Source organism: Danio aesculapii, chromosome 16 (assembly GCF_903798145.1).
Source record: "Danio aesculapii chromosome 16, fDanAes4.1, whole genome shotgun sequence".
NCBI classification, from domain to species: domain Eukaryota; kingdom Metazoa; phylum Chordata; class Actinopteri; order Cypriniformes; family Danionidae; genus Danio; species Danio aesculapii.
In genome coordinates this window covers 22,818,165-22,830,120 of record NC_079450.1, presented here as the reverse complement: position 1 = coordinate 22,830,120, position 11,956 = coordinate 22,818,165, and the positions used below count along the sequence as shown (strand labels likewise).

Below are 11,956 nucleotides of genomic sequence, written 5' to 3'. Positions count from 1 at the left end.
TTCGGCATCATTTACAGCTCTTTTTATTAGTGTCGTTCAGAATCACTTCATATTAATTACACTGGAGTCAGGTTAAGACATTATCCCGATTGCATGTCTCAATGATTTCATTAAGGTTTCAGACTGTTTTTTTCATGAGAATCATAATTAAAACCTATATGATCTCTACTACTAGGTTCTTTATTTATTTGATCCACAATAACATATTTGTAACATATGCATTTGGATGTGACCTGTAAAGTCACGTGAGTTGACGTCACAAGCAGGTGGCGCATGTAAGGAAGTTAGTGTGCAAGTGAAAAATAAAAGAGCTGTTTCCTCCAGCATGCGAGTCTATTGTCATCATCACAGAAATACATAAACATCACAATATTATTGTTATTTTTGTGAAAAAAAGGCTTTTGTAGGTGACTTTTTCTTTAGTAGAACAGTAAAACCAAAAAGTTGCGTGAAACCAAAGTTGCAGAGACATTTTTTTCAGTATGTTGAAATAATGACATAAAATATTGAATAGGGATGGGGCTTTTTTTTGCACAGAGATGCCCAACGTAGGGCCTGCGGGGCAAAGTTGGCCCATTGTAACCTTTGATTTGGCCCTCCATCCCATCTGAGAAGAAAGTGAAAATGATGGAGAGGGTTGGAGCGAATACCTTTATCAGAGATTGTCATTTCTAATTAAATAGTGACCTTTTTGTTTGTTTGTTTCATTGCTGAGCCTACAAAAAGCAAACTGAAATTAAATGTTTGAATTAGATGTTAGATGCAAATGAATCGGATTTTATAAAATGTAAATACTGTCACTCGACTATGCAGAAGACATCGATGAGAAAATCAAGGCAAAAACTAGTGGAACTCCATTCTGTTATAAATGAGATAGTTTTTGTTTTTACTGTAATGTAAAAACATGACTAAAATTTTTAAAGATTATACTTTATTAGTCAATATAAAGCAATGTTTCCTAGTATATTCTGAAATAAATTGGGAAATTGCCCATGGCCATGACAACTACTTACCTTTGGCCCACTAGCCTCAATCAAGTTTGGTATTTGGTTTTTGCACATCATTCTTACTAACTCTAATAGAGGCATGGTTAAGAATATTGATGCTAAAGCTGTCAAACTTACGTCAACAGAGAAGAATTTTGTTGAAAAAAAGTCAGAATTTTGATTGAAGATTACCAAAACAAACTTTTTTTTCATTGTATTAACTTTTATGGAATAATTGTTCACCTTAAAAATAGGAATGTGCACTATTAAAAGAATGTGCACTGGGATTACAAGATCTGTTGATCTCTCTGTGATCATCAATCATCATTAAATGTGATCAAGATTGAATTTTTAGCATTAAAGGCGCTGGCAAAAAACATTGTGTTCGAAGCAGAAAATGCCAATATTCTGAAAGGTATAATAAATAATCTGATGGGTGTTTTGAGCTGAAACTAATTTTGACCTCGAACACATTTTGGAGACACAAAAGACTGGTCTTAAATCTTAAAAAAGGGGTAAAATAGGTGTTCTTGAAAGAATATATTAAGAATATATAGCTGAACCATTGTTCCTGGTGATTTATAAAAAATTAAGTAATCAACTACTGGTATTGAGAAATATTAAAAACATAGGAAAACAGGAAAAATGAAATTGGTACCTTTGTTGCCACATATAGTCTTGTGGGCAGTGTGCTAGAGTGCAACTGCACCAACTGCCAACTCATGGACTCTTTCTTGATCTCATCCAAGCCTTTCTCTCTCCAACTTTGTTTCTTGTTTTGATACTGTCCTATCATAATAAAGGCAAAAATGCTAAAAATAAGTCAAGGAAATTAGTATATTGGGCTCTTGGCAGTACATTGAGGTCTCTAGAAGCAAAAGCATTGGCCTGTGGAAAAAACATTACATTATTTACATTGTTACCTTTAATCTACAGCCTCAACAAATGGTGCCAAGTATGTTCACAACAGTCATGAGTCCAAGCTTAATGTGGCATAATGATGTAAGCATGTACACTAAGTCTCATGGGAACTGATACTGTTGATTTACAACATTTAAGTAAGTTACCTCATACTGAATAAGCACAGATGCAATTTCGAAGACAAAATAGCAGATTACATGCAAATTCTGCAAAAGGACTGTTAAACTCCAGACTGTCATGAACATTTGCTGGTGGATTAAATATAATATAATAAAATATAATCATTACTGGGACCATTTACCAATTTATCAATGCATGAAAAATATTGTCTTGTTATTTAATGAAAACTGTGACGTATGCCAAATATCTTTAATTATTTAGTCAGCTTAAACGCCACCCCTCTCTTTAGTCAATTGCAAACCACCACACTACCAGACCACCCATGACTCCAGCTTTTCAACAGATCAACAGAACAGAACCAAGAATTATCTTTTTCTCTCGAAAACCCACTTTACGTTAATACATTTCTCATGTAAGAAATTTTCTGTTGCTAATCCCATTACTTCGTGACGTGCCAGGTTCAGACTACACGATGAGTCAGATTCAGGCACTATCTATTTGATACAGGGTGTTTTTATGATTTATACATGACAATGGACATCAAGAAGAATCTAACATTTAATCTTGTATATTGTTACAGTTGCCAACAATCAACATTTCTTATATATTTATATATATATATATATATATATATATATATATATGTATATATATATATATATATATATATATATATATATATATATATATATATATATATATATATATATATATGTATATATATGTATATATATGTATATATATGTATATATATATATATATATATGTATATATATATATATATATGTATATATGTATATATATATATATATATATATATATATATATATATTATATATATGTATATATATTTATATATATAATATATATATATATATATATATATAAAAAAAAATAATAAATATATATATATATATATATATATAAAATAATAAATATATATATATATATATATATATATATATATATATATATATATATATATATATATATATATATATATGTGTGTGTGTGTGTGTGTGTGTGTGTGTGTGTGTGTGTATTAACCGAATTAACAATGGTGACCTGCAGTTTATCCTCACACTTATACACATAAGCACATGGCATCCCATCCAATGAGCCAATTCACACCCATCATCAACTCAACCCCAAACCCTTAACAAATTACTGGAGAGCTCCACGGGGGCCTCTATTACATCTCCAAATGTGAATAACATTACAGCACAATGTAGAGGATGTTTGGCAGATATCTTTCGAATCTAGGGGTCACTACCAACACTGCAGGGGAAGACCTGCAGCCGTGACCCCAGTGCAAAAGCTGATCCGAATGAAAGACAGGCTTCAGTAAGAACAGTGGCCTTCTGTGCGATGACAGACGGAAGCAGAGCGGAACTGCGCACACGGCTGCGTGACCCTCCAGTCCAAACCGAGGCGGTCGCGGTGATGAATACTCCGCCACATGACGCACACTCCGCCTGTCACTTCTTTTGGCTGAGAATTGTGCAAATACAGAAGGTCAATATTGATAGGTCACACGGACCTGCTTTGTAAATATCACCAGGCTTAGACACGCATGTTCATGTCACTCTGAACACGCACTTGTAATTCCTTCACAAAAAAAAGGGATAGCATGCATGTATAACATGTTTAGCATGAGCATTAGAGTAGTGTATATGCATTACAAACATTTTTTTTCCTGTGGTCAGCGTTGGCACAGACAAGACTCCTGGATCGCTCCTCGAGAACACAGTGACATTTCCCTGTTCCTGATTCCCCCCCTCCTCTCTGTCCCAGGAGAGGGTAATGGATGAGGCCTGTTTATGAAGCCGCTGCCACCTGCATGATCAATCAAGCCACGCAGAGATGACACAAAAAGCTCAGTCTGCGCAGACAGAGCTCAACCTTTCACATGAACAATTGCACTAGCAGGGACGAGATTGATACAAGAGTGTTTAAAAGTGGGCCATTTAAAGTTCTGAGGAAGCAGACTTCTGTTTAAAATACTGTGTTCAAATAAAGAGGTAAAGCAAATCCAACCAAGCATTGCGGATAACCTCTGAAGACTATACCAAGTCTCAGTTATAACAATAATCAGTGTTGGGGAAAGTTACTTTTGAAAGTAATGCATTACAATATTGAGTTACTCCCCGAAAAAGTAACTTGTTGCGTTACTTAGTTACATTTTATGGAAAGTAAGGGGTTATGTTACTTTTGAGTTACTTTTTCATACCTGCCAAGGGCTTGATCTCCTTCAGAACTTGCTGGGTATTTTTCTTTCTTTTTTTTTTAATAGAGGAGCTTTGCATTTAATGGCACACTGTATAACCTACCCATTCGTTTACCTTTAAAGGGCACCTATTTTAACACTTTTTCAAGATTAAACATAAGTCTTTGTGTCTGTAAAGTTCCAGCTCAAAACACCCATCAGATTTATTATAGCTTTCAGGACATTGGGTTTGTTTTGCTTTGAACACAATGTAGCTGTTTTTGTTGCCTGTGCCTGAATGCTAGTTTTCCCCGCCACCGCTCCCACGTGCCTGTCAGAGTGTGCCTCCAACTGCGTGCATCAGATAAACAGCACAGTGACAGACATGAAGGAACAGATCTCGCATAACGTTTGTGAGAAATACTACAGTAAGAACTTTCTCAATGCTTATTTGATGTGTTTGTTGTGGAGTTAATTTAAGCCATACACCATGTCATTACAAAGTTCACACACACACGGCATGCCAGTTTAACTTTGCAGTTTTTGCACGGCAAATGTACACGTTAATCTCCACTGCTGTATGGATATCCGTTATGTTAATGTATAAAATGAACCTGATTTAATGTCCACAAACCGGGATTGATGCGTCTTCTTTTAAAATTGTACTGACATGCGGCTGGGATTTGGATCCTATTTTAATGTCAGGAAATTTAAAGACTTATTGTCTTAATATCACCCAATATGACTGTGGACACACTATACCCACACAGTTCTGTCCAAACAGCTTCCAAAAGATGATTTTTATCATAGGTGCCCTTTAAAAAAACAATTGACGTTACCTTCAGACAGCTTCCTGATACACATGCCGTATAAACAGATTATTGAAAGTTGAAGGCATTGTGTTTGCTACTTTTGAATTTTTGTCTTATTAGTAAAATCACTGTCCATTAAGACAATCCCCTTTTCTTTTATGTGTTCAAAATAAGGAGAATACTTCCATCACAGAAATGTAAAGCTCTGCCATTTTGGTTTCTGTCTGTTCCCACGTGGAGCTCATTCTCTCATTGAATGTGATTTAACATAATTACACAAATTTTAATTCAGCAAGTAATTTTTTTAAGTGAATTAATCTAAAAAGTAACGAGTTACATTTTTAAAAAAGTAACTCAAATATTATTACTTAATTTTTATTATAACTCAATTTTTAAAAGTAATGTGTTACTTTACTCGTTACTTAGAAAAGTTATATTACGTAATTGCATTCCTTGTAATGCCTTACTACCAAAGACTGATAATAATAATAATAATAATAATAATAATAACAACAACAACTTCCCATTTTGGTGTCCAGGTTAAATAAAATTAATTATTCTGACAAAATGAGGGTAAAATAATGCTCATTGAGCATAATAATTGTCACTGAGCATAATGAATATATAAATGTAAAAAAATCAGCACAAAATTGTACATCTTAACATATAACCGTTCAAATTTTGCTGGCAAAATGATAAAATTTACTCAATTGAAAAACAGTAGCACAGTATCTAATCGGGCCCCATCATGAATAAACAAGACTTTAAACGAGTCTCAGCAGTAAAAAAAAATAATAATAATAAAAAAAGTAATTAAAAAACTTTTTTTTTTTTTTTTTATAAATCAAAAGTTGAGGATTCTTGAAGGCTCAATAGTTACATTTTATAAACAGACACCAACATCAAGTGACACTGAAGTAGCTCTTTTGTATGCTGGTTGTAGATTTGATAAGATCAGATGAGATGTGCTAGTGCCATCTATTGAGAAAACCAATAAACTACAAAACATTACAGACAACATTTTATTGTAATAGCAAAAACGTATTGGCAATAAATATGTACAAACTCCTTGCCTTATATGTGCAAGATTACCAGCATAGCATCTCCATTTTACAGAAGTGAAAAATCAATCCAGAATTTTAAGTCCACTTCCTTGACACTAGACTCCAGCTGACTGAGGACAACGAGACAGACCAAAGACTTCATCTTTTCCTCTTAGCCTGAAATTTATAGATGGCAGGAGCGGTACTGGTCTCTTTGCGGACTTTTACCTTCTTCACCTTATCCTGTCAGCAATAAAAGCACAACCAAGAAGTCAATCAATAATGAAAACAACAAAACTTAAAATATTGCCAATAACTCATAAGAAAATATCCTGATATCAAAAAAGACATTGAGGAATATGTATGTGTAATTAAAAAGAACAGCCATGTTGAACGGGTTCAATGGAAATAAATGCACTCACTTGTAGATCTTTTCTAGTTTGAATCTTTTGACTAATGACAAACATTTTTTTTTCTCTGTCAATACGCTCTGAAAGCCTCAGATACTGCTCATTCCTCTTTTTAGCAAGTCTCTGAAAGAAATAAACAAGCAAAAAAAGATTAAATAATTGTAACAAAAATAAGATATAAATGATGAATAAATTAGCATTGCAGAATTCATTGATTATTTATATTAAGAGAATAATTATAACAACAATAAAGAATAATATTACTACTTATTACAGTATGGTACATAGAAACTAAGTTACTTTTATCTCCCTGGCCTTCATTGCTCCCACAATGCTCTTGTTTTCCAGCGTCTCTATTGTAGGTCTGTTATATGCTCTGTCCACCAATTCAGGCACTGTGTTAAGGTGTGTAGCCAGGTCAAAGTTCTTTACTGGTAAGAACAAAAACAAACACAAACATTTAATGATAAAACAAAATAATGTATCTTTCTCAGATAGGGGAGCATCAGGGTTCTGTAAACAGTCCACCCATTATTGTTTTATGTCAAACTTTGCTTTATGAATATTTTACCTTCTTTTTTTGTGTCCAGAAAAAAGACATGTTTATTTTTCTTTTCCTCATCAAGAAAGTGGAGCTCTGACTTCATCCTTTCAATTTTCTAAAATATAAAGTGAAAAGTTAGGTTTTATTCCAAACTTTACCGGTATGGTTGACCAAAAAAATTAAACCTTGCTGGTAATTTATCTACCCTCAGGTAATTCAAGATATAAGTGTCTTTTTATTCTTTCAGCTGAAAGGGTTTAAAAAAAATTTGCAGAAACTGTCAACCTTGGCAATTCATGCAATTCAAAATAAACAATTAGCAAATCTTTTAGAGTAAAAAAAAACATAAGAGGAATTTCAGCATTACCGATGTGACATTTGCAGTAAAAACAAAGCCTAAGTTCAAAAAGAAAGTATATTAACTTTATATTGAAGCATCTGTTGATATTTTCTAAAGCAACTAACCACAAAGTTATAGGATCAGAAAAATATCAATATGTAAACATCTTTTATGTTTTAAATGAGAAAATCAAACATGCATTATGGATGTGACCAAAAAAGTATGCGAGTTTACAGTATACAACATACTTTGTGGAAATTCGTAGAAGTTGGCTCTCTACAGATCAAAAATGATTTTATTTTGTATTTTTGCATTTATAAGGAAAAGCTTGGTTATGAATGTGACATCCCTCCATTATGGATGTGAAAGATGTGAAATTTGCACTTGTGTGACTTTGGTAAATCAAATATAATAGTTTGAAAACATTGACAGAGACATGTTTGAGTATTTTTACAGCACTTGAAAATACAAGCCTAGTCAAAAAAAACTAAAAAGGGTCTCAATATTTTGGTGAAAACTTCATTATTTTTATGGCAAAGAGACATTTGCATGGAATAGCTCATATACAGAACAAATAAACTTAACACGTGTCTCCTAGAGCTATATTAAGGTTTAATAAAGCAAAATATCTTATGCAAAAAACCTAAAATTTTTACAATATTAATTTTAATCTATAATCTCTGAAAACAGTTTTTTTTTTTGCTTATATATGCATGTTTTATTTACAGAAATGGCAACTATTGATGGTAACCAGAGTCACGGCTTGAGATAATAATTTTTAAATAATTGTAATGCTTTACTGAATAAAATAAAAAAAGTCACATTCATCTTGGATGGCCTGAGGGTCAGTTAAATAATAGCAAATCTTCATAATGTGTATTTTTTAATGAGATGAAGCTACAACTGCACAGATATTTATGAATAAGATGCTATACCTTCATCTCTGACACCCGCTTCATTTCCACATATCTGATGTCCTGAGTCCTCATCATCTTTTTCTGCTCCTCTGTCATTTCTTCATCTTTTCGATTAGCCATGTGAACTCCATCCTAAACAGAAGCACAATATCACAAGGGTCACTAATGCACTCACTTTGCAATAAACGGAAAAATGGCATTCTGAAAGGTGACAAACCTTTAATTGGTTGTGTATCATTTTAAAGTTAAATTCATCAGGGTTCTTATCCATGGCCTTCTTGCGCAAGGCCAAGATGGTCTTCTCTTTTCGGTGGTAGTCACTATATTACAGATAACAGGTTAAATTGTACTGCAATAATAATGTAATATATTTTTTGTTTATTGCCATGTCAGCAACCAAGGCTATTTTCATGGCAAGAACATTTCAATATTAAATAAACAATTAAGAACAACAAACAAATGAATACACAAGTTAAATAAGATGTTTAATGTTAATATGATAAGAATTCTAATCTTTTCTGGTGTCACTTTGTTAAAAATGTCCTTAAGAGAGTTCATTTCATAAAAAGGCCTTCTAGAATCATTAAAAGCAGGACAGTCCAGTAAAATGTTACTGCAATAATAAAGAGTTGCACTTAAACTAATCTAAAGTAACATTACTAAACTTGGGTAATATATTCTAGGTAATACTATCAACTTAAACAATGTTACATCTAAATAACTATCTGCTATCTATAGAAAGTACCCTATGACTGAAAAACAAACAAAAAAAGGATTTCAAGCATCAAAATAATAATAGAGTAATACAGGTTTTAATTTTAACTTTTTGAAATACATCAGATTGTGTCATCTAATTTAATCTGTAAGCATAACAGTTAGTATCATACATATCTTATTGATTTACAGAAGACAACTGCTAAAATGACATTCAGTGTAAAATGTTTTTATATATCATCCAATTTTTATTTGTTTATTTAAAGATAAAGTTCACCCACAAATGAAAGTTTATTCATTTTGTTTTTTCCTTCTGTTGAAGACAAAAGAAATGTTTTAAAGACTGCTGAAAACCTGTACAAAAACCATTGACATCCATAGAAGGAAAAAAAAACACTATGCAAGTAAATGGTTACAGGTTCTCTCAAAATATATTCTTTTGTCTTTAACAGTAGAGAGACAAACATATATGGAACCAGCAAAGGGTGAGTAAAAGAAGACTTTTGGGTTAACTATCCTTATAAGGATCACATTATTCTGACATTTTTATTTTATACTAGTTTTGACCCATTAGTCAGCAAGTATATCTTAACAAATATACTATTAAAAAACACAAGAAAGAATAAGCATGAATTGAATTCATATAAATATATCTATTTCTCTGTATAACAAAGAAATACTTTACAGAATTTTTTTTACAGATAACAGGTTAAATTGTACTGCAATCATACAGAGCTGTATTTTAACAACAAACAAATCTGAAGTAACAGTACAAAGACAGGTAATACCATCAACTTAATGTTACATTTAAATAACTGTAACTATTCTGTATATATCTGTAATATATCTGTAATATCTGTAATATTCTGTAGAAAGTACACTGAGTTAAAAAAATAGTACACTGAGTTCAAAATAGTAGAAGTGTAGTAGAGCTTTTAATTTTCATTTTTTTTTATAAAACGTTTATTTAATAAATAATCCATTGGATGACATTGAAATAACCTATTTAAAGAGATTAACCCTAAAATTAAGGTTTATTCATTATTCATCCTCAAGTGGTTCCAAATGCTGTGTTTCTTTATGCTTACGCGTTACTTTGAAGAAGGCTGAAAATCTGTAACCACTGACATCCACAGTAGAAAAAAATAGTTTGGAAGTCAATGGTTACAGGTTTGCTCAAAATATTCTTTTGTGTTTAACAGAATGACAAACAGATTTGGAACTGAATTGAAGGGTGAGTAAATGTGAGTAAAACTATTAACGGTTCACGGTGCATTATTAAGTTATTTAAAACCTTAAAGTAGACTCTAAGTATGAAACCTATTTTCATAATACATCTTTTGTAGGGTTAATGCAAATTGGGACTCCTTAACAATTTAGAAATATTGATAATTTAATTCTTTGCCAATTAAACTCCGAGAAAAACATACATCCTTATTTTAAGAATGACAAACTGTATCTCTTTGTATCCGTTTCAATGAAAAGCAACTAAGTAAACAAGCATCAACAAACACTAAACTCTACATTGGGTAGAAACTCCAACAATAATAAATCATAAAATCGTCTTACTCTGCGCGAAGTTTGTAGTCTTTCTTCTTCTCTAACAATCCCAAATGTTTCCTGAAACCGAGCTGTGATGAGGGATAAAGGCCACGTTAATAAACAAGACACATGATTAGCTAAACATTGTTTTTACTTAAGTAGAAGATGTACAACATAAAGGACCCGTTCTTTTTCAGTAATACCGTGCTAAATTGCCCCGTTAAAATTGGCGCTACAAATACATCTTTGCAAAGTATGACATGTAAGATTAAATACATTATTTCTATAATATTAAACGTTTGTACAACACGTACTACTTAGCAATACAACACGCTAACGTTAGTCAACAGTGAGTTTAAACGTACCTGTGATCGCTCTTTGTGGTCTCGTTGTTTAGACTTCAAAGCTTTTCGAAAAGAAGACATGGCTGTAAAATAAGACCAATCCTATTTTGATGATTTGGAAATACCTATACAGGAATTTGTGTAAACGCCGAACAACCCCACATGTACAGTTCCGCGCTCACGTGGATACAATGGCAAACAGTTGCTGGACGATTCACAGCAGCAGATTCGGAGCAAAAAAAATTAAGTCTTTGAATAAAACAAATATTTAAACAAACAAACAAACTAACTAACTAATAAACAAAAAACTACACAAAATAAAAGTACTACTGTAAAAGCAGCAAATGATCAGAAATATAATATTTATGTGAATACTTTAATTTTAAAATGAGCATCGAAGAAACGTTTCTTAAGCAGTATCGACAGCAGATGGCAGTGTCCTCCAATTATACACACTGCAACAGATTTATCCAAAAAGTGCCCTTAAATTTTCCTAACAGTTCCAAACAGTCAAAACTGTTCCTGACTTCGATAAAATCATGTTAAAAATCCATCCATTCAATGTAGTCCCATAAACTGCAAATGAGCTCCACTAACACACTGTATCCTTGACACTGAGCGAATACCACAACATTAGCTTTATATGGCCATCTAATAATCAGAGATATCCATCACAGGTCTTGTCCACTGTTCAGTGTGAGGAAGATAGCCAGACTCATGGCGGGAAGAACTCAATAACAAACCTTGGGTGCTGAGACACTTGGTTTATATATACTGGCCAGTGTGTTGACACTTTAAATCACTTTGGTCATGATAATGACGGCCTATATCTGCCAAAGAGATTGGTTAACACTAACAGATAACACTTGGTGTTTTTCAAACAGGTTTTACTACTATAGCCCAGGCACCCCATTACAATCTTAAGCAGAAGGACAGCTTTCGGCCATTAGTGTGACAAATGCGAAAAGCTCAAATCTGATGACGACACCTGTGCGCCACTTATAGCTCCAAAGGTCCAGTTTATCCATTAGTTGGCTCGTCTTCTGAGAATGAAAAG

General features: G+C 32.7%; 1 protein-coding gene across 1 annotated transcript; it reads right to left on the bottom strand.

Moving 5' to 3' along the window:
* Positions 1-6,053: 6,053 nt before the first annotated feature.
* Positions 6,054-11,095, bottom strand: utp11 (UTP11 small subunit processome component). The gene is made up of 8 exons (XM_056475556.1): positions 10,921-11,095; positions 10,583-10,644; positions 8,517-8,619; positions 8,318-8,431; positions 7,070-7,157; positions 6,799-6,929; positions 6,511-6,621; positions 6,054-6,331 (listed from the first exon to the last, which is right to left on the bottom strand). Exons 1-8 carry the CDS (start codon positions 10,978-10,980, stop codon positions 6,248-6,250), a joined length of 753 nt encoding a protein of 250 aa, XP_056331531.1. The 5' UTR covers positions 10,981-11,095; the 3' UTR covers positions 6,054-6,247.
* Positions 11,096-11,956: the final 861 nt, after the last annotated feature.

Bases quoted from the DNA above. Each gene is read 5' to 3' on its own strand.
- utp11 (XM_056475556.1), bottom strand. From the start codon at position 10,980: ATGTCTTCTTTTCGAAAAGCTTTGAAGTCTAAACAACGAGACCACAAA. The intron at 10,645-10,920 runs GTACGTTTAAAC...CCCTCATCACAG, and splicing joins ACCACAAAGAGCGATCACAG to CTCGGTTTCAGGAAACATTT. The intron at 6,930-7,069 runs GTAAAATATTCA...TGTTCTTACCAG, and splicing joins TCTGGACACAAAAAAAGAAG to TAAAGAACTTTGACCTGGCT.